This window comes from Poecilia mexicana, unplaced genomic scaffold, assembly GCF_051168715.1.
Source record: "Poecilia mexicana isolate PSO_F unplaced genomic scaffold, ASM5116871v1 scaffold_5, whole genome shotgun sequence".
NCBI classification, from domain to species: domain Eukaryota; kingdom Metazoa; phylum Chordata; class Actinopteri; order Cyprinodontiformes; family Poeciliidae; genus Poecilia; species Poecilia mexicana.
This window is the reverse complement of record NW_028263374.1, coordinates 20741662-20764904: the sequence shown is the minus strand read 5'-3', so window position 1 is coordinate 20764904 and position 23243 is coordinate 20741662. Positions and strand designations below refer to the sequence as shown.

The 23243-nt window shown below is 37.6% G+C and overlaps 1 protein-coding gene across 2 annotated transcripts in view; it reads right to left on the bottom strand.

Moving 5' to 3' along the window:
* Positions 1 to 23243, bottom strand: part of col2a1b (collagen, type II, alpha 1b) — a 51324-nt gene that overhangs the window by 12351 nt on the left and 15730 nt on the right. For both annotated transcript variants that reach the window (XM_015004950.2, XM_015004965.2), the window contains 30 exons: positions 23173 to 23226; positions 22537 to 22590; positions 22388 to 22441; positions 21136 to 21180; positions 20973 to 21026; positions 20780 to 20824; positions 20562 to 20615; positions 14740 to 14838; positions 14539 to 14583; positions 14350 to 14448; positions 14118 to 14171; positions 13842 to 13949; positions 13547 to 13600; positions 12532 to 12630; positions 11262 to 11315; positions 10039 to 10137; positions 9714 to 9767; positions 9295 to 9348; positions 8876 to 8929; positions 8695 to 8748; positions 7835 to 7879; positions 6988 to 7086; positions 5127 to 5234; positions 4979 to 5032; positions 4741 to 4794; positions 4553 to 4606; positions 4302 to 4355; positions 535 to 642; positions 185 to 238; positions 19 to 72 (listed from right to left, as the gene is read on the bottom strand). In XM_015004950.2, the coding sequence (XP_014860436.2) occupies positions 19 to 72; positions 185 to 238; positions 535 to 642; positions 4302 to 4355; positions 4553 to 4606; positions 4741 to 4794; positions 4979 to 5032; positions 5127 to 5234; positions 6988 to 7086; positions 7835 to 7879; positions 8695 to 8748; positions 8876 to 8929; positions 9295 to 9348; positions 9714 to 9767; positions 10039 to 10137; positions 11262 to 11315; positions 12532 to 12630; positions 13547 to 13600; positions 13842 to 13949; positions 14118 to 14171; positions 14350 to 14448; positions 14539 to 14583; positions 14740 to 14838; positions 20562 to 20615; positions 20780 to 20824; positions 20973 to 21026; positions 21136 to 21180; positions 22388 to 22441; positions 22537 to 22590; positions 23173 to 23226 (1971 nt within the window). The remainder of the gene's footprint in view (positions 1 to 18; positions 73 to 184; positions 239 to 534; positions 643 to 4301; positions 4356 to 4552; positions 4607 to 4740; positions 4795 to 4978; positions 5033 to 5126; positions 5235 to 6987; positions 7087 to 7834; positions 7880 to 8694; positions 8749 to 8875; positions 8930 to 9294; positions 9349 to 9713; positions 9768 to 10038; positions 10138 to 11261; positions 11316 to 12531; positions 12631 to 13546; positions 13601 to 13841; positions 13950 to 14117; positions 14172 to 14349; positions 14449 to 14538; positions 14584 to 14739; positions 14839 to 20561; positions 20616 to 20779; positions 20825 to 20972; positions 21027 to 21135; positions 21181 to 22387; positions 22442 to 22536; positions 22591 to 23172; positions 23227 to 23243) is intronic.

Sequence of the window (23243 nt, the reverse complement as noted above, 5' to 3'; positions counted from 1 at the left end):
ACAAAGCGGTGAACTTACGTTGGGGCCAGGAGGTCCAACTCGCCCAGCAGCTCCAGGGAAACCAGTGGCACCCTAACAGAGTAGACAATAGTATCATCACTAAGCAATTCATGCAAGTGAGAGCAACAGGCTCTTTTTTGGCGAAGCAGCCAACAAAATAATATATTTTCAAAAAGACACTTACAGGAGGACCCTGGGCACCACGAGCACCTTTAGGTCCAGAAACACCTGTAGGACCCTGTAAATCAGAATATGGCCTTATTTCTTTTGTTTCATGAACATTTTTATGTTTCATGGCAGGTGTGGAACAATCCATTAGTGTTTGCTGTATATGAATGTTTAACAAAGAGATAAAAAATAAATTTCTGCTTGATTGGGTGCACACATTGTCACTTATAAGAATAAATGTCAGGAAGTGCCTCTGCTTTCCCTATAGCAGCAGTCAGGCAGCCTATAGGGTTAAATCCCCATTCATTTAGATCTGAACAAAGCTAAATGTTGCAGATTAGCAGCTGGGTTGATAATGAAACTTACCGCAGGGCCAGGGGCACCAGATGGTCCTTGGGGTCCAGGAGCTCCAGCATCTCCCTTCTGTCCAGCTTCTCCCTGCTCTCCTTTGGTTCCAGGCTGACCATCGGCTCCCTGGCAATAAAACAGGATGTGCATACCTGAATCTTTTTCTCACATTCAGCATTTAATAAGCGTGATGTAAACTAGTGATCAGTTGATTCTTCATGTTGGTTTCTGCTCTTCTGACTCAAGACTCAATACTGACATGTGTCTCTATCAGCTCTACAAAACATAAAGACTGGATTTTATTGGCTACTCTTCCTTGCAAAAAGCTCCTGCTCAGCCAGATTGGATGAGGAGGGTCTGTGACCAATTTTTAAAGTCCCAATTGTTCTTGACTTTGACAGGGCCATTCTAGCACATGTACAAAGTATATGCTTTGGTATAAACTCTATTCACATATGCTGTTTTAGCCCAGTCTGGATCTTTAGGGTCATTGTTCTGCTGAGAGGTGAACCTCTGCCTAAATTTTAAGTTATTTAATGTCCTGCTGTCTCTGTTAGGAATAGTTTCCACACTGCATGATTGTGCCATCCCTGTGCTTCACAGCGGAGAAAGTGTATCCAGGATGTTGTGAAGGTTTTTAATCTTTGTTATCCCCTCACCAGAGCACTTCTTTACAAATATTTATTTCATCATCTATGTGGCTTGTGGTGCATTTTAAATGGCAACCCTTGTAATCTACTTTGAATAATGGCTTTCTGCTATCCACTTTTCCATAAAAGCCAGATTTGTGGAGTGAATGACTAATGGTTGTCCTCTGGACTGATTCTCCCAGCAGTGGATCTCTGCAGGTCCTCCACCGTTAACATAAGCATCTTGATGGCACTTTGATTAATGCTCTCCTTGCCTGGACTGTCAGCTTAGGTTGTCAGCTACGTCTTGGAGGGTTTGAAGTTATGCCACAGTCTTTACGTTTTTGGAAGACAGACTATACAGAGCTCAGCGTGAAAACCCTCCATAAATCCTTTTCTTTCCACTTCACTTCACAATTAACCACCAGCTTGCACTGGTCTATCACATAAAATCTCAATGAAGTGCACTGACGTTTGTGGCTGCAACTTTACAAAATGTGAAATGCTTCAAACGGCATCAATCTTTTTGCACAGCCCAGTAAGGACAGTGGCAGATGTACGTCTTTGATGAAAAAAAAACTTGATTAAAAATGTGACAGGCTCCAGAGAAAAACTGACACAAACTTTAAAAAAAAAAGCTGCAGAAAATTTTGGTTGTTTGTTTTCAGTGTTTCGGGTGATGAGCCGTGATGTTACAGCATGTAAGCTGTGAATGGAGAATATTTACAGAGCAGCAGGAGTATTCAGGCTGACATAAAATCTATAATTAATCATAGTTGTATTCTGTAGGGGGAAAAGCCTTGAGATAAATGTTGTTCTAACAAATGTATTGATGAAATCCATTTGAAAGGATGTGACTTATGAAAACCATTCAAGGGATTTCTGTCTAGAGTGTAAGAATAAATGAAATGATAGAAAGCTATGGCTTCTGACAGTCTGTAAACTCATATCTTTCCAAATAATTATACGCTAAAGAAACAAGACAGCGTAATTAAATTGGAGGAAAAGACTGGCAAAGGCAGCGTCACATTTGAGCATTTTCAGATAGTGTCAATGAAAAGGAAATGATGTGTCAGGTAGATGTCATGTTATAATGTGGCGAACGTCTCTATTTGATAGAGAAAGGAAAGTTAATGAAACCTGGATTTTCACTTCTACGTGATCAAAATGGCAACTTTTTTTTGTCTTCTCTCATTAACACAGAGAATGACAAATGATGCCAAACCGATTTCAGTGCAGTAATCCAATTATAAAGATGATAAGGAAGTGTGCAGTTTCAAGTTTAAAGCGTGTTGAAGAAATTTACTTTAAGAAGAATTTGGAGGCTAATAAATTTGTTAGACATTTAATTTTAGTAATTATAGTTGAAAATAATTTAATCATGTTATCATTTAAAGCTAAAAAAGTGACATCTTGTGTACAGTTGGTCTTTATTCAGATATTTTCTTCTGGTAATGCATAGTGATTTTGCTCCACTGTCGCCGCATGCTTGCTAAGGCTGATTGTTAATTGACCAGGCCTCCTTAGACAGATAACTTCTACCATTTGATAGTAAATAATGAAGTGAAACTGATGATATTTAATTATACTATGAAATTGGATCTGAATATGGTACTGGACTGTACTGGAGTAATTTAGATGGGTTTGAACTGAGTTTAGGTCTAAAATGTATGTAGACAGTAGACATATATTTGTATATGAATGTTTACAAATTACCTTGAGATTCAAATAAACTGAATTGAGATCATCTGAAATTGTGTGAGATCTGAGCTAAAAATTGAAAGTAACTCCTAGCAGACAGAGTATAATTGTGTTTTAAGCTTAGTATAGCAATCTGGTTGCAGTATCAATGAATGTAGTAGGGTGTACACAACAAATATGATCAGTCTGTGCTTAGGGGTGTGCAGAAGATCATGATAACCCGACACACATCCTGAATCAGTATAAGAACTCATTATTTTTCATCATGGTTCAAAATGTAAAAACGATATCAAACAAAATAGAAGTTTGTTATTGTGATGGAACTGTATCTTCTCCTATTCTGTAAAATAGGGTTGGATTCTATAGATGAATCTGGGTGTTTACATAAATGATATAATCAGGCAGTATATCTAAATATTAATTTTAACTGTAGGTATGAGAAAATAGTCTGATGTGTCCACCTATAATGGAGTCACATCATCTACAGCTCCCGACATCATCAAAGGAATCGCACAACATCAAAAATCTCAGGGGGACAAGAGGCAAGGTGGCAAATGGAAAATCTATCCGGAGTGCCTGTTATCTATAGGGCCTCAGGATGCACTGCAGCACAAACAAAAACATTTCTTCCCATGGAGAGCAGAGCTCAGGAACACTTCTGAAAACAACCGTCTTAGGAAGGACAGTTACTCGGTGGATCAAAAAAAAAAAAAAAAAAGCACATAAAATACACAAGATACCAAGGCGAAGATGCTCAGCTTTCAAGAGTAAAATAAGCTGAAATATATCAGGCACTTTGATAAAATTAAATATATAATTTTGCTTTTGAAAATTATGGACTCCATGTGTGGACTATTTGAAGTCAACAACAAAACATCAAAGGTAGCAGCATCCTTTCTAATACGGCAATATGGACTCTATTTACAGAAATAAGGAACATTTACGTCACTTATGGTTTTCTCTACTTTCTGACTTACCAAATCCACTTACTGTCCAAACCAGATAGTAGATCTGGGATAATGTGCGGAACATTTTCCACAGACACTTTAACTGGCAATGGGCAGAAGGTGGTAAATTAATGCAAATTGTATGGCAAATGTTTGTGAAAGCACCACTAATGCTGGATCTGCTGCTTATGTCGTTTTCATTTCAGGTCTTGCTTATTTCAGAGAGGTAATTCTGCACATCAAACAATAGCAAAGGAATAGTATAAACATCTGAGTCTCTACACTGACCTACTATCACAGTTAAACTCCGTCTTTCTCACTTTCAAACATTAGATGTTTGCATTACTATCATAAATAAAATCAAGTTGTATGCTAGTTTAGATGTAATTGTTACAATTTAAAATGGGATTGAAATCTCTAACAATTCATTTTTTTCTTTTTTTTTTTTTTTTTGTTCTTAAGTAACATTTCCCAGTAGAACTGTGTTCTTGTTTTTAATTAAACTTACAGGAGGTCCAGCAAACCCAGCAGGCCCAGGAGGTCCAGTCTCTCCTCTGTCTCCCTGAAAGATGAAGATAAACCAAAAACGTTTATTGAAAGAACATTCCTGTTCTCCCAGTTATCAAAGAAGATTTGTAACCTTATGACTAATGAAAGATCCTAAATAATTAACTCAAGTACAGTTAATGCACTTTATTGTCCAGCTGAAACGGTTTCTTTTTTTAATAAACTTAAACTGTCTGGAACTGCAACACTCACAGGTGCACCACGAACACCAGCAGGTCCAGATGGTCCAGCAGGTCCAGATTCACCCTACAAGAATCACATATACATCACCAGCAAAACACATTAAGTAACTTGTTAATATGCAGTCAGTGGCTGCTTCATAGCTTTAACTGTTGATTTCAGCAATAAAGCGTTTTCAGAAAGAAATAAATATTACTTACCTTCTCACCATTTGGACCACCAGGACCAGGAGGACCAATTGGACCAGTAAGACCCTGCAAATCAGAAAGAAAAACAATTAATCCAGACAATACTTAGCTTGTTTTGAGCGCTGAAAAATGAAGACTCTTACTTTTAAGGCCATTTAAACATTGGCCATTGAAACTGTTTTGTCCTTTTTAAATTATTTTTACAAAGTTTTGTCATTTAAAAAAAATGAAATAAGTGACTATCCCATACTCTGGCGCCATCTTTGCCAGGAGCACCTTCAGGTCCTTTCTCTCCAACATCACCCTGCAGAGAGAAGAGGTTAATAAATAATCAATCAATCATGTGTTATGTCCAAATATCCTTAATTTTTAAAAGACATGGTCCCGTCAGAGCTTACCCTGTCTCCTTTGGGTCCAGGAATGCCAGCAGCTCCTCTCTCTCCTGGCATACCCTGCAGGCCTGGTGGACCCTGAGCTCCTGGACCTCCAGCAGGTCCAATGGCTCCCTGTTAGGGGTCATGGATTAAAGCAGACAGCTCAGTCTAGGAGCAGCAGCGAGTTGAGACAGTCACTAAAAACTTACTTCAAGCTTTCAGTTCATGAATAACTCGCTGAAAGCTTCTACACCAGGTGCTTACATCTAATTCAAAAAGATACTTTTGTGTTTTCTGACACACTTTCAATTGCTTTTGCTAAAACTTTTCAGTTGGTTGAAAACATAATAAAATAATGATGACATTTGAGGGTAAGAAAAAAAAAAGAAAATCTGTCTGCTTCAACAAAGGACCAAACCCATTTCTGATGTGGTGCTTTGTTTCCAAAGCTATCAAAGGACGGGAAAAATAAAAGAACCTGATGCTTATAAGTCAGTCAGTTAATTACAAATAAAGTTAGAGTTATATGTAGCCCCTTATTGCTCTTTTAGTAAAAGAAAGGTGGCTCTTGTCAGGACAAACTCTATTCTGCAGTTCAAAGGCAAAAAAACAAATTAAGGAAAAGGCAGTCTTTGATTTTTTTTTTTTTTTTGAAGTGGCTGCATCAGGCCCACTCCTGGTCAGAACTTGTAAGATTTATACAGAGTCTATTCTGCTCGGCTTCAGATGCACACCATATCTCGATCCTATCTCGTGTTATTACGGCTAACAGCAGGGCTCACGCTGCAGCAATTTCTCCTTTGGGTACTTTCAAGCTACTGTTTACTCAAGGCCAAGTGAGTGACGTACAGAGCAGTGTGGCTTGTGCAATAAATCTGCTGCTTTCTTTTTTTTTTTAATACCACCTACAGAATGTCTGTTCACCCCACCCCCATCGCCATCATCGCACTCATGCTGGCTCTAATCCTCATCCTCTCTATCCGCTCCTGTCTGACCTCACAGGAAAAAAAAATCTATAAACTGGGATTAAAATCTGAGCTGATAATAAACCAAACGATCGAGAGCCGCTACTGCTGTGAGCTCTTTCCACCCTCGATGCACTAGTGACAAATTACTGCTGCACAAGGAGTTGACAGAGATGCAAAAACGCATGATTCGATTCAAAAACTGAGGTTTCCTGTTTTTTATTGCAGAGACAGAATGAAAGCTGATGGTATTGGACAGTACATAAACTAAGAAAAGAAATATGAGCAAAAGGGAGAGATTAATAAGGTCCAGAAGTACATTAATCCCAGTCTGGATGTTTGCTGGAACTCTAACTGTTGAACGAGCAAAACAACTTTTTCTGGTGTTAAGAACTGTGCAACAGGGATGCTTTGTCAAACTCAATTTGGATTATTTTCTGAATTTTAGGGTACAATTAGGAACACAACAGAGTTTTTCCCTTAGAACCCGTGTTAATAACGTCAAACCCATGAGCTATAATTTGGTAAGAGCTGCCTCGGAGTCACTAAGGCACCACAAAGTTAATTCCCTTTTATGAAATGAAATGTTCGTCATCAAGAATACTGAACGGGGGTGCTGTTTCATGACCCAGAGGTAATTTAGACTTCCATTAGACTGTCATCTTCTGACAAATCACCAGACAATTAAGAACTAGATTGGGGTGAGGTAACTCTCCCAATAACTTTCTTAGGAAATCACCAAAAGTAAAATTATATAAAACACAAAAACAGACGACGTAATTAGTCAGTCACTCATCTCCTCAGGTTGCTCTATGTCGGCTGTTGCAGGTGATACAGATACCTAGTAACATGTTTGCCAGCTGTGTAGGCGCACCTGATCGAAACCTGTTGACTGGATAACAGTCCTGGTCTGAACTCACCTTGGGTCCGTCAGTTCCAGGAGTCCCAGGCAGACCTCTGGGTCCCTGCAAACCTTGCGTTCCAGCAGCTCCTCTCTCTCCCGGAAAACCACGCTCTCCCTGAAAAGGGGCACAGCAACAATTAAAAACCATCAGTAACACACAGAAAAATCAACTGTTGGCCAGAAATGGGTAAGTAAACTAAAAGCTAAAATACTTTATTGATTGGAGGCCACAATCAATTATGTATGAGCTGACATGTAACCCTGGCAAATCTACAGTTTGGATGCCCTTACTGAGTGAAAAACATTCAAAGTTAGCTATTTTCAGTGGCGGAGGTTTACAAATGAACTCAAGAGCAGACATGTAAGAAGTAAATAAAACATGTTCATTCAGGCTGTCGGAAAGCGAGAGAGAGCAGGACTTTGAGCAAGTTTGGTCTGTTTTACATATTGAGTTTTTCACCTCATCATAAAATGTTTACAGCCTTTTGGAAATCTGAGAGCTAAAGCAAAGATGAATTTCACCAAGAAATGTTAACCACTCTAATCAGGCTAATATAAATAATCTAAGGACAACTTAAAACCCTGCAAGTCTTACTTTGAAATATCCCGTTTTACTGTGCTTTATCTCTCACACACAAAAGACATAACATTGCCTCTGCTTGTGATATCACTAATGACAACCAAAGGCTTTTCGATGCTGTTCTTGTGTCTTTTTGCGTTGAAATTGGCCCAACTAAGAATCGGCAGGTAAAACGTTGTCAAAAATCAGATATCAGAAATTTTAACCTTTTAATGACACATCTCTTTAACCCTTTGTGGCAACCACTTGCCCGACCAGTTTAAGTGAAATTGCAGGGACTTACTCTGGGTCCAGTGGCACCAGCAGCTCCAGCTTCTCCTGGAACGCCCTAAAGAGACAAGCAGACAGTAAAGAGCAGAAGATCAGGATGTTTGAGTGTCAACAGTGCAACTATTGAGTGTAGAAATATATTGCTGTTATATAAATGCTCTCTGACTCATATTAACAGGAGGTACTTGATAACTTTTTAAAAAATATAGGCCATTTCTATTTCTATTTCTATTTTTTTTGCTTATGGCGTCAAACCTTTTTAGACAGAACTTGGTTAAAGTTAGAGCAGCTGCATTATCGGATACAGATGAACTGTGTTTAAGCTTCTGACTGAAAACTGCTGCTGTTTCTCTTGGCACTATAATTAGCATGAAAAGTAAGAGGGAGCAGCCACCTACGTTGGAGGCAAAAGAAACTTTATAGAGCAAAAAAAAACTCTCCTGTTGAAATACTAAGCTGCAGCAAAAGTAAATTTTTCTTGGATGTAAATTCTAACATACTTTGTAAAACACTTGATGAAGTGATGGCTAAAACTAAATCTCCACTTTTTGTTTATACACAAGCCAGCGTTGCAATGTAGCACAGCTAGCTGCAGCAGGAGTTTGGAAAAAGACACAGTTTGAACTTTTTTTTAAAACATAGCTCTAGAGAAAAATAAATATGTTCACTGATTCATTTATTTCTGTAAACCATAACACACGTTATTATTTAGAGTAAATTCTGTGGTGTCACTTATACTGGTTTACACTGTAAACCAGTATATACCTGCAGGAAGATGTAGGAACATTTCTGCAAATTCCATACAAAGATTCTTTTCCTGTGTTACTGGGCAAGTTGTGACCTTTCAGCTGTACCCAAAAAAATTGTACCAACCTGGTCTCCCGGTTTGCCTCCCTCACCGGGAGGGCCAGGAGGTCCTGGAAGACCCTGCACACAGAAAAGAAGAAGAAATGGTTGGTAGATGAACTCCTGAATCCAGTAAATTAACTATGGAACCTGTACAATTCAAAAAGCTGAATAAATGAATTTAAGTATAAATCAAATATAGACGTACCTGGAAACCAGAGGGACCAGGCTGTCCTTGCTCTCCTCTCTCCCCAGCGGGGCCCTAAACACACAATCAATTAATGCAGTTAATGTAGACTTTATGATGATGAAAAAATATCAAAAACATGTTTCAATGATGCCATAAATGTTCTAATTCTCATTCTTTTATGTGAAATATACATTAATGCCTTGAAAAAAAAACATTCCATGTTGGCTGATGGTCTGTGAGTCACTGTTGCCATCCCATAATACTCAGACATAAGTGTCAAGGACTTTTTTTTTTTTTGTTCCAGACAGAGCTATTGTAGACATAGTCTGGGGAAATTGAGGTACTGAATGATGTTTCTAAGTGTAGACTTAGAAAAAGAAGAGATAGCATCAGTGTAGAAGCTGAACAGAGTCGGGTGGGGAGATGAAGATACGTACAGCAGGGCCAGGGGGTCCAGCCGCGCCCGTTTCTCCATCTTTTCCGGGCAGACCCTGAAGAGAGTGAAAAGATAGGTATCATGAGTTTAGCCAAAGCCAAAGGTGATGCTATTAGCTGACAGACATCTCAGAGGTATAACTGAGCTTTTTTAACACAATTCTCCAGCCGAGTCAGAGTCAGAGTTTAATAGAACTGCAATGCAATTCACTCCTACAATAGAAGATGTGCAAAATGCTGAGCTTTGAAATGAAAATAATCTAAAAATAGTTGCTTTCCACAATTAATCAATACTTCATACTGATCTTTGTGAAAGATATTTTATAGCAGACACTACAAGGCACTAGCAATATGATTTCTTTCTTAAAATCCTCAGAAATACATTTTTGCATATGAATAAACACAGAAAACATCAACTTACTCTCAGACCAGGAGCTCCAGCCAGTCCTTTCTCACCAGATTTGCCAGATTCACCCTGTTAACAGTAAAAATAAGAAGCACCTGTCAGTCAATATGCCACTGCGGCCGAGCTCGGTGCTGCACCTATTTATAGAGAGGAGAAGCTGCATATGTTGGTGCAGCAGAGCAAGTCAGATGGTGCTAATCCAGTCTACTGTATGATTTTGTTTCATGAATATATTTTCAGGAAGTCATCTATCATTTGCACTATGTCCAAATAGACATAATGACCAGATAAATCATCTTGTCGCATGGAGGACACATTTAACTTTGCTTGTAATACTTACAGTTGCTCCTTTGGGTCCAGGGAACCCCATGACACCAGGCTGTCCTCTGGCTCCCTGAGGGCCGGGGGGTCCTGGACGTCCGTCCTCACCTGGAGCTCCCTGGCAAATTCAAATCAAATCAAAATCACAAACAGCGGATGAAGATTGAAATGTTTTAGATGTGACAGAAAAGCTAAGGATGCAGTGACATGAAACCAATGTTGAGGGAAAATATCAAAATGAAGACAGAAAATGTCTGAGCGGAGTCAGAATGATTTGTTAGTGAGTTTTCATGTAAAAGCTGTGGCAATAATCACATTGAAGCAGATGAATAATGGTTGTGCACATTTCGTACAGTTATTATTGAGTTACAAGTCCCTCCCTGGCTGTTTTATATGAGATATTAAACACACACACACATGCATGGGCTGACGGATTGTTATTTTTTTGCTTAGAAAAAATGAAAAATGTAAACACATTACATTTTCTTTTATTGTTTAGAGGATGATGTAGTCCTTTTATTAGAGACAAAACCTTGCAACTGTTTGCAGCTTCTATGGGGCTAAATGACATTAAAGTACGTAGGTGGAAATGTTCACCACCTCTCATTTAATTTGGACAATATGAGTTTACAGAAGACTGCTACGACTTTAAAGAAGCTTATTATTGGGGAAAAACTGTTATTTGTTGCGATTCCTTCTTTGTTCTGGTCATTTTAGCCTTTTGTAATTTCAGCTTGCATCGTTTCATGCCTTACTGTGTTTGGTTGCAAAATGGAAACACATAAAAGGGATCATTTTGTAAGCAAATGTGTTTTTATGTCTTAATATAAAAATATCTGCCAACAATTTATTCTGAGTTGGTCCAAACAGTGTTTAGAATCGAAATAATTGAAAATATATTGGAAGTTTTTGGAAAATTGTGTACAGATAAATTAAATTTCATTTCAAGATTTGAAGATTTCTGTATATATTTGCCTTACAAAATGTCTTACCTAAAAGAGAAATAAAGTAATAAATGATGAAATAGAACAATAGTGTCATAAATAGGAGCACATAGAGTTCATTCACAATTAATAATATAATTGTCTTTTCTGTTAAATCTTAGATTTAAAGCACGTCAAGGTTTTGTTTAAGTCATTATTACAACTAATAATTCCATCGAGCTAACAATAATAATAATAATAAAAAAATTAAATACTTGAAATGCATTCATACATCTGTTACACAAACGATTGCACTTACAGAAGGCCCAACTTTGCCCTGAGGTCCAGCATCACCAGGACGACCAGTCAGACCCTGTCACAGATCGAGAACAAAAAACAAAACAAAACAAAACACATGAACGAAGAGACAACTCTATTAAAACACACACAAAACACGGCTGGTAGGAAAAAACAAATCCCTATGGAGAACAGCATTTACACATGAGACAGGTAATTTATGCAGAAAGCAGCAGTTCAACAATTAAGGAAGACATGTGAATGAGAGCAAAGGAAGGCAACTACAACACTGTGTGTTTATGTAAGTGTGAAGCGATTTAATCACTGCAGGAGCTAGAAAAAGTGCTGTGCAAGTGAGAATTAAAATTACTCATTTTGATCAAGCTTTGAGGAACAAGCTTGATTTATATGTCCTGTCTACCTGCTGTAAAAGCAGCACCTGGTGTACAGTGATTTAGTTTTAAATCTGAAAGCTACAATCCAAAAGAGCAAATAAAAAAAGCTGAGAGAAAGAATTTAAGAAGAGTCAAGACAAACACATGAAATCCTTACCAAAACTTTGCATTAAGTCTGTTTGTGACTTTAATTGCACCTGCTTAATGGATTGTATTTCATAGCATGTTACTGTCTTTTATTTATCTCCTAATTGAAAGTAACCAAGTATTTACTGTTATTTATTTAATATGACATCAACTTAAATGCTAAGATAGTAAAGTTTGTACATATGGCTGCTTCTTCTGCTGCACACACTTCCTGCTGCAGCTCTAAGTGTTAGGAATATGTTGGCTTTTTCAGAGACTTTTAGGCCAAACTTTAATCCAACTTCACTTTTTTCCACAGTGGAGCCTGCTGCAGGAAGGGAGTGAGAACAGCAGTAGATTTTCGTGTTCTGTTTTAACAAGCACAACCAAAACAACAGCGCAGATGTGTTTAAATTATGCAAAATAATTTTTTTTCCCACTGAAGCTGCGTGAATGTGGATGAGAGCAGCTTTACTGATATTTTTATTTGTCAGTGAGAAGAGAAGAAAATAATTAAACTGATGTAAATAAGCTGCAGGAGCATGGCTGCAAATACTATTAAATGAAATAATAGGTTGGCCAACGACTGAATGATGTCATGCTCTACATATTTTTAAAGGCTTTATTTCATTTAAAATGATGAATGAATGAAAAGTAGGTCATGTTGTAAACTAGATGTTTAGGTGATGAACTATAAATAAGACTTAATTAGGATTTAACCAGGGGGATTTGTGAAGTGCGAACTGACAGAACACTGTGAGCGTAATTTACCCTTGCACCAGGAAGACCAGGCTCTCCAGGACGGCCAGGGTCACCAGTGGCTCCTTTGGCACCGCTGGCCCCAGGGGGTCCGCGCTCACCTGGGGCTCCCTATAAAAAAAGAAAGAAAAAAAAGAAAACCATTCAGTTAGGCCCAAATTGGTGGGTGGCACAACTTTCTTTCTACTTCTAAGGAAATAAGTTTTCCTGTTAAGAGTGAGCAGCAGTTCTTTATTGATCTGCTGAATCAATAACTTAAATTATGATAGATTCATTTTATTTTAAATGAAACTGTCTATGAGAAGATAATGTTAAATGAGACATTGGCCTAAGTGATATGGCATATGTAGGTCATATATAGGCATGATGGGGAAGTGAACTACGCTTCCATCTGGTGGCCACAAAGCAGAATTACATTAAATGGTGGTGAAAATCAGAGTGAAATCCAAATGAAACGGGGGAGGAATATTTTCCTTCATTTTTATTTTAACTCAGGAGTGAAAAACTGATTTGAGATCAGCGAACTCTGAGGTGTCAGCAGACTCGTTACACATGTCATCGACCTTGTAATTTAATTAGTTATACGCTGCTTTATTCAACTTAACTTGATTTAAGAATTATGAAGAATTGAAAAATTATATTTTAGAAATTTCATCCGGGACTTGAAACTTTACTACTTCTACTACTACAACAAATAGTATTATTAATAGTAGTAAAATATTAATTTGTTTATAAAGCATTTTCAATTGATGCTCTCTAGGGAACAATAAAAAAAAATGACAAAAATGTCGCTGACTCTCGGGGTATGATAGACAATAATTAACAAATTATTTCCCAGTTGTCAACTTTGCAGATTGAGATCAACTGGGACCAGTCAGCAAATGGAAGATCAAATATTGCTTGAGGTGAAATGATATCTGTCAAATAGAAATGATTCTTTTCAAACTGTGTACTTTATGTCTTCTCACTGTCAGTTTTGAGGTTGAGAATCATGTTCGTTACATATTATTCTGTAACCATAGCTCACCTTGTGACCAGCCAGACCATCCTGACCAGGGAAACCACGGTTACCAGGAGCTCCCTAGGAAGAAAACCAAAAAAATCAGAGTTATGGTTTTATCACAAATAAAATATGTATTTAACAGAAACAACAAGCTCATAAAGGTTTAAAACGGTTTTATCAGTTTAAAAAAAAAAACCCTGAAACTATGTCATTATCATGATGTAACCATGGCATGCATTATGAACAAAAGGTTAAGTATTAATTGAACTTGTTGTATTTTCTTCAAAGTAACCAGTTTAATTAGATTTTTGATACTTACTCTTTCTCCTGGAGGTCCAAGAGGTCCAGCAGAACCAGGCTCACCTCTGGGTCCTCTCTTGCCTTCTTCTCCTTGAGGGCCAGGGGCTCCCTGAGGTCCAGCTGGTCCCTGTCAACAAATTCAATTTGTACAGAAAAACCACCATCAAATTGGAGTGAGAGAAAAAAGATTAAATATTAAAAGCCTTGTCTGAAGGAACATAACATTTCTTATTTGCTTTAAAACAAAACAAAAAAAATTGACAATCAAAATGAGTAAAATGAAAACAAAACTCACAATTTCTCCCTTTGGTCCCGCTTCCCCCTTGAATCCGGGGATTCCTGGATCTCCCTAGATCCAGAGAGGACATAAAGAGAAGTAATAAGAAGGGACGACATTTTCCAGATTAATCATTCTGAAAGAGAAATTAGCAGCAAACATAATTTCTGTACTGTAAACCAAATTAGACCCCAGGTAGTTTCTAAACAACAGAGTTCCAATAAAGTATATAGAGTCATAATGTATGTACAGATGTTCCTTTTGGCCCAAGAGGTCCAGTTGCTCCCTGAGGTCCAGGAGGCCCACGAGGTCCAGGAAAACCAGGAGCACCTGCGATACCTGGAGCACCCTACAGAGAGAAAGAGAAAAGGAAGTGAAGTCGACTGGCTGACTGATCAAAAACAACAGAAACAAACAAACAAACAAAAAAACAACTTACTGCTGAACCTTTAGCTCCAGGGATACCATCAGTGCCAGGGTTACCCTGCAGGAAAAAGAGACAAAACAAGTAAATATGCTAAAATAAATCATCTTCATAATTAAATGTGTCTTGAACTGACTGGAGTCAGGGTTTATTGAATTAATAATATGGTTTATCGCATATTTTTATTTTCAAATTTTTGTTTATGGAATCACTTACAGAAGCACCAGAGGGTCCAGGTGATCCAGGAGTGCCTGACTCTCCACGGGGCCCCTGGGCTCCTTCGGGACCACGAGCGCCAGTAGGACCAGCTTCACCCTAATACAACACAGACAAAAGGGCAATCATTTATTAATTTGTGTTGACCGCATGCAATTGATCATCTTAATTTTACAGAACTTTGATAAACTTTCAAAGGTACAAAAAATATTTCTGAAATGTACCAGAAAACCAGGCATTCATTGTTATTAGTTATTAAAAAAGCAGACAGGTCTATCTGTTGAATCATCTGTTCTAAAAGTTTAATTAAAGAAAAGAAAAAAAGTACAATCATGATTAGTTATTGGCCCTAATATATCAAACGTGTGTTTAAAAGTGTTTATGATCATTTTTAAGCTCATTTCAGGATTTATCGATTTGGAAGTGAGCTCAGGATTAAATCCCACAGCTCACTCTCCATTTAGCAGGATAGATCTTTCAGTTTTTTAAAGAGCTGTGGAAATATATATATATATATATATATATATATATATATATATATATATATATATATATATATATATATATATATATATATATATATATAATAGAGGCTCAGATCTACCACACCAGACAAGACCCAAGGTGTAGGTTGTGCAAGGAGGCCTCTGAGACAGTCCAGCACATAACAGCAGGGTGCAAGATGCTGGCAGGGAAAGCGTACATGGAACGACATAACCAAGTGGCGGGCATAGTGTACAGGAACATCTGTGCAGAATATGGACTGGAAGCCCCGAGGTCAAAATGGGGGACACCCCCAAAGGTGGTGGAGAATGACCGAGCTAAGATCCTGTGGGACTTCCAGATCCAGACAGACAAGATGGTAATGGCGAACCAACCGGACATTGTGGTGGTGGATAAAGAACAGAGGAAAGCCGTTGTGGTGGATGTAGCAATACCAAGTGACCACAACATCAGGAAAAAGGAGCATGAGAAACTGGAGAAATACCAGGGCCTCAGAGAGGAACTGGAGAAGGCCTGGAAGGTGAAGACCACAGTGGTGCCTGTGGTCATCGGGGCCCTCGGGGCAGTCACCCCCAAACTGGAGCAGTGGCTCAAACAGATCCCAGGAACAACATCAGACATCTCAGTCCAGAAATGTGCAGTTCTAGGCACAGCCAAGATACTGCGCAGAACCCTCAAGCTCCCAGGCCTCTGGTAGAGGACCCGAGCTCAGAGGATGAAAGAGACCACCCACGGAGGGTGAGAGGGGAATTTTTTTTTTTTATATATATATATATATATATATATATATATATATATATATATATATATATATATATATATATATATATATATATATATATATATATATATATATATATATGAAACTGGTTCTGCATCTGCAGGACTGTGTTTGCTTGGTGTAGTACAACAGCATTCACACAACTTCATCTTGTGCGACTGTCTTTCAAAGAAGAGTAGCCAGAGGCGGTCCCAGCCCATTTGGCGCCCTGGGCGAACCACCTTTGTGGCCATCAGAAATAATAGAAAATTACCGCAATTTTGCGACACACAAAAATAGCGGCTCATGCCGCTGCCCCACAAGATGCTGCCCTGGGAAGTTGCCCATGTCGCCCATATCTGAAAGCGCTACTGAGAGTAGCAATATGGCCTCAGTCTCATCTTTTTTTCAAATGGCAACAGAAAGAACAAAATGATTTTGGAGAGACCCTAGTCACAGCAATGTGTGGCTACCAGAAACTGCTTGTTCTTGCAAACCAAAAAGTGAAACTCAGTCCATGCATCAGTGTATCAGGTGATCTCATCAGCTGTTATCAGTACATCTAATTAGAAAGACTCTCACAGCTTGCTTTAATTAAATTCATACTTATCAAACACCCTAATCCTAATCTTCCTCTTCTTCAAGCAGTTTCAAATAATATCTGACTAAGCTAATTTGTTATTAAAGCCTCTGATCTGTCCTCTGGTCTGCGAATAGAGCTGAAGCACAAAGCACAGAACAGTGGATAGTGCTGCTGCTTCTAATGATTCCTATTCTCTCCAGAACATCTTTTCACCTCTCCAGGCTCTCTTCAGTTTGATCCCTACCCTCATCATAGACCATAATGCCGTCTCCATACATTCTACCCAAAGAATAAGCAGAGTTGTGCAACCTCATCAGTCTCCCTTCCCATCACCAATGCAAGCAAAATGTTACACACAGCTGATCCCTTTTTGCATCACCACCACAAAAGCATCACTCCTAGCATACCTAACCACCTTCTCACTGTCGTTTTTTAGGTCCTGCATCTTCATCATGGATCACCTCATTCCTAATGCAGTACCACTGTTTGTGCCCGCTATGAATGCACCGATCCACATTCTTCACTTCAGATACCGATACTGATATCTGAGGCTTAGTACCGGCCGATACAAGACGATACAGAAAAGCAGCTGAATTGACTTGATGCATTTCTTTTTTTAAATACAGATATAAATTTGCTGAATTACAAATTTATTTGATAACTCTATCCCAGTAGAGCACACTTAAATACACTTATAGCTTCACAAGCTTGGTCAAACATGCAAAAACAACACAACTTTACTTTGTACAGTCACGGCAATTAGATCTATAACAGCTGATATAAAATAAATAAACTGAAACTGACAAACTGCATAAAATCTTCTTTTAAATGGTTCAGAAAGTGAAATTAGAAATTCTAAATATAATGTAAAATAAATAATAAAGCATGACATCGCTCAAAGCACAAGGCTTACAATGAGACCTAATAGATCTGCCTTTATGGATCGCGCACTTTGCTACCGATCTCTGATCTAGATATTTCTTCTACAGATGTTAAAATTGGAACAGTCTCTAGTACCCATCTAAGATTTCTTCAGAATATTTGGCTAACCAAACAAAAACTAGCATGTTTTCACGCAGGGTCATGGTTTGGATTACTTTTGTCCCTCAGTCCAATCATCATCTCAGTATCTGAAACTGCTGTTTCACAAACAGACCTTATCTATAATGAGAAAAATATTTGTTCATGGTGCAGCATGTGCTTTCTCTAGATCCACAAAGACAAAACTCATCAAGCTCAGTCCTCTTTTGTTCTTCTAAAATTGGATATATGTTCCCTGTTAGCATCTTCTCACCATCCAGGATTGTGTTAAACCATCTGTTTAAAAAGATCACAGCCCTCCTCCAACACATCTCCATAATCTCTTCATCCTCTTCATGTTTGCCCACACTTCCTCCAGACTAAATCTCTAAACTTTTTGAATCTCTAACCTTCCTCCATCTGTCCTCTTTACTCTCTTTTTTATTATTTAGCTCCTCAGTGTACTCCTCTCTTATTCTCAGCCCACTTCTTTCACTAATTAGCACGTTCCTATTTTCATTCACAAGTATCTCAGTTTGAACCTAATGTTACTATTTATCCAATTAAAATAATTCCCTTTCTCCTTTCTTTGTGTCCAGCTTGCCATACAAACCCTGTGAAATGATGAAATGCAATAGTTCCTTGGACAAACATTTTTCAGCAAACGTGACAAAATCAACAGGATGTGATTACATTATGTTAAAAATAATAACACAAAACTGAATGTGTGTTTCTATAATATTGGATTTTCAATATTTGTTAAGAAATTGTGGAAGGAAACTGAATAAAAAATACTTCCATATACATTCCTGATCTATCCAAATCAAACAACTTTGCCTCACAACCTCTGCTGTACTTGTCCAGTCATCTGGCACCTCTTCTTTTTTTGTAACTGCCTTACCATTCATCATTTTATTTTGTTGACAATTGTTGCCCATTGATGTGGAAAAAATGGGAACTTTTGGGAATACATAACAAAATTAAGACTTTAATACTACAGAGAGAAAGATTATTCATATGTGCAAAACGAACAGTTGTAAGGAGCTAATTCACGCTCATAGAATTAGCAAAAAAGGAGAAAAAAACTAAGAACATCTCACACTCTTCACTAAAGTCAAATATCAAGGTTTATGACGGTAAAATTACAAAAACTGAGGACATGTATGGTTTGTTTGGAGGGATTGCCAGGAGAAAGAATTTTCTATTATTGCAAACTTCAATTTGACTGAACTATGAAATGTTAGGTTGTAAGACAAAAGTAATGATGTTTGGTCAAAATGCACTTGCTGTGAATGGAGAAATTCTGCACAGTCACCCAATGACTACTGTCAGGTATGGTGGAGTGTTTATGATTTGGGATCATCCTTCAGCCACAGAGAGAGGAGGAGGAGTGGTCATTTAGTAAGATGATTAATTTTGCTGTTTACTAAATTATTCTCTCATGAGATTAGATTTCTCCACAGAAATGAAAGAAACTAACAAAGTCTAAAGATCCCAACTATTAAATCATGGGGTGTACTTAGTTTTTCACATCACTATGGATCAGAACATTAATATAAAAATCTCTGTGTCATAGCAGGTTACATAGCTTAGTTTAATCCATTGCAGTTTATTGCTAAAATATTATTAAAATGGACAAAACACCTAATATTTATACTTTTCTAGGCCTCTCTGTAGTTTGTTCAACCAACCCAAGTAAATAATATATAGCAGATGTTTTGATTCAGCACTGAAAAAACCTGGGCCTCTATTCCAAAGAGTTAATCTGGGAACTCTCTTTCTATGGAGACAGGGCCAACATTTTACTGCTGGTATGCAGCCTCAAGGTGGTGAATGGAATTCCTTTAGTAGTAAAATGAAAATAATAGCAACAAATGTTGCTGTGACATAAACACTTCTGTGCAAAACTATTTGGATTGAACAGGCAGGTTTCTTTTCACCTTGACAAAGTTATTTCTATTGTCCACATTTTTACTGACACAAAAATGAGGTAGAGAGCACTACACAAAATACTGTCATGCCATGTTTTCTTTAAGCAAATAATAAAAATTTACTCTTTAAGAGAGTCAGCTATAAATAAAGAAAGCTAAATAAAACTGTCACTTTTTTTCTTTTCAGGAGTTCAGTTTATTCAGCTGTGCTGCAGCCAACTTTTTTTCTCTGTTGGAGTCAGTTCAAAGCTTTTCTCATAAGGTTCAAAGGAGCAAAAAAGAAACAGTAAGATGAGATTGTAATAAATAAATGCTAAAGAGAGAAAAAGCAGGTCTCAAAAACACTCCTCCTCAAAGAAACGCAGAAGCACAAAATATGATATTTTTAACAGTTTTCCATCAGGGGACATTAGACTAGTAACAAAAACTCACATAGAGTTTCTCACAATCCACTGCAAGCAAAATACATCATGTGTTTTTAAGTATTTTGTGTCATCAAAATGCATAACACAATAAAACATAATAAAAAACACTTCTCTCCAGTCTTTGCTATGGCAAATTCAGGGGAAGCTGTTACATTTTGAAAAGAGACCCTCTATTTACAATTCCTAGAAGACTTTCCAAACAAAAGAGAGTCGAGTCTCTCTGCCATCATGTAAGAATAAACCATAGAGAGAAAAGACATAAAAAATACAGTGCTGGGATCAAAAGATAAAGATGGAAACTAAAAAAAAAAAATCTTATTTATTTTACAACCCAAATGGAGGCAGAGCAAAGCTCTCCTGTTCCTGTCTCAAAATCTCAATATATTTCTCAGAAAATGTTCCCTAAAGTCAATACATGAATCTTTCAGAAAACTTGTTCTTGTTATTAAAAATATGTTAATATGTTTCTTTCAGAAAACAATTAGCAGTAAATAATTTGAAAATACAGGAAAAAAGAAACAACTAAACTAAACAACAACTTAGTGAAAATAACTGTTAAGAACTGAGTTGGTGCCGGATTTGGTAATTTTGTTGCCTACCTTTGTACCAGGAGATCCGGGGAAGCCTGGAGCTCCAGCTGGACCAACAGGGCCCTAAAACAAGAGGAAAAACAGGTGACACATGCAGCTGTTAGAGTCCAGACTCTCAGCTAGCAAAGTGGGGGTAAAAACACAAATTTCACACAGTAAACTGAACTTATTCCTTATTAAATACAAATATTTTAAGTTGGTTAAAATATATTTAAAATGATACTTACTGGAGGACCAGCAGGACCAGGCAAGCCATCGTTTCCACGTGCACCCTGAGCCCAGAACACACTAAGTTACAGCAAAGCTCCAGTATATAATTTTCACTTCACCAGTCTTAATTCATTGATCAAACAAAGACAAAAAAACAACGTGTCAAATCCAAATCCAGAGCGGGCTTTTAGTGAAGAAAGTTGCACCTACAGCAGCTCCAGTGGATCCGGGACGTCCTCTCTCCCCAGGCAAACCACGAGGTCCCTATGCAAGAAAAAAGAAAAAAAAAGAAATAAGACACTATTCTTATTAACTGTGAATAAGTGATTTTTTTTTTTTATGTGCTGCTTTTGTATGGCCAATAAACACACACCATGGGTCCAGGAGCGCCGCTCTCACCGGGAGCACCGGCCTCACCCTAAAAAAAGAAAGATTTAGTTCTTAATATGGCAAGACAATTTCATAAAACTCAACAAAATGTTTTTTTTTTATTTCTAGTTGTCATCTGTTGACTACCTTAGGTAGGAAAAATTAGAAGTTTAATGTCTCAGCACTTTATAAAACACCTTAGTGTATGTTTACCCGATAACTATAGTTCTCAAGCTGTGGTTCAAGTGCAACATATGTGCAGGACATCAGCTACTTACAAGGTTAATATCATCTGAATTATCTATATTGTTAACATAAAACCAAACAGCTGAGCCATTAAAGCACTTTCATCTTTGCATTTAAATATAAACCACTCAAAAAGGAAGTGAAGCTGAGGATATTTTGAGAACTGGCAGAAGCTGGTGGAGAACACAGAGGGATAAGTGGTTGCTTATGATGCACTCCATTTAGCAAGGATTTTAAGAAAGTGAGCCTGGAACAAAAAATGTTAAGCTCAACATAAGGTTCTGGCTATAAAGTCAGAAAATCAGTGGGATTTTTCATTTTTTTCTACTCCATCACCAGAATAACAACACGTCCTAATAGTCATGTACATTTAGCTCAGGATATTAATAACCTTGGTAGATTTAGATTCTAGATTATTTTAATTCGACAAAGAACTTTCTTTCTAATAATAAATTAGACAGTGATCTTTCAAATGGTTAGAAAACACAGTAAAATGAGTATAAATTTGAACAAGAATTCAGTGATCAAAACAGATCTATCAGATTCAAATCAACACTTTGGCTCTGACTTGTACCTGACAGAGACCAGGAGTTTTGAGCTTGAATGACTGTTTTCATTCTATGCATTAAACCAATGAAGGCACATGTTCACAAATACAGGTTGTATGGGAAAGATTTAATACAAACTAGATATATACAAACTAGCGGACGTGCAGCTTTCGCAGCGATATTGGATTTTGAATTGAAGTTGGCCAGAGACATATGTCTTTTTCTGTTGTTATTCTGAAATGAAAGAGTCTTGAAAGTCTTACTTTAAGAAAGAAATGTTAAAATTTTTATCAGAAATATTCAGTGGAAAAGAATAAGAATTTATTTTCTTTCTTTCCTAACAGCATGGTGATGCTGTGATACTCAGCGTTAGACCAACTGATGCAATAGCCAATGTGGCTTTCAAATGTTGTGTAACAAGTACAACTTTGACAAAGATCCAACATGGAAACAAATTCCCACCTTCGCACCAACAGCACCAGTTTCTCCCTTTGCACCGTCAAGACCTGGATAACCCTGAGGAGGTGATAATGCAGAGAAGCTACAGTCAATAATCTGAGAATTATTAGCTCCATGTTTGGGGAGAAAAATCTTTAAGGTGACAAACTCACTCTGTGTCCCTTGATGCCTGGCAGACCAGGAGTTCCTGGGAAACCACGAGCTCCCTGTGCAACAAAAGGAAGTAGAACATTGGAGGAGGTCACTGCAGTGAAGGAAATGAAGGCAAAGTCCATGCTTTTTATTTTCAATTATTTTTATGCTTTTAACAAATCAGAAAATAGACAAAGAATGCTAACAAGTTACAATTGGTTCATCTTGTGCTTTGACACAAAATTGTTCTCAAACTAAAAACATGTACCCACCTTTTGACATAACTAATCTTATTGAAAGGCTGTTAGTTCGCCTAGAGTGAGTGCTGAATCTTGTAATCAGTAAATAAGACAGGTGTTTTACAATTTACACCTAGAGAATCTGCAGGAAGCACCACAGTGTTGATATAGATCTGAATCAACAAACTTTTTTTATTCTGTAAAATTATATGCAAGTTGAATGCTGTTATTTAGTTCAAGTTGTTGTGACTTAGATTTAGCAGTAACAAAGTGTCAAAAAATTAAATGTATCATTAACTCATTTTGTTTACCATAATCAATGCACATTGTGTCATCTCCCAAGTTAAAAAATGTCTTTTTTGAGCTTCCTGCACAATCAGACATTTATAGAAAAAGTAGCTGACTGAAAGGACTCACCTGAGGTCCGGTGGGTCCACGGTCACCTGGTTTCCCTGGTTTACCTGGTTCACCCTAAAATAGAAACATAT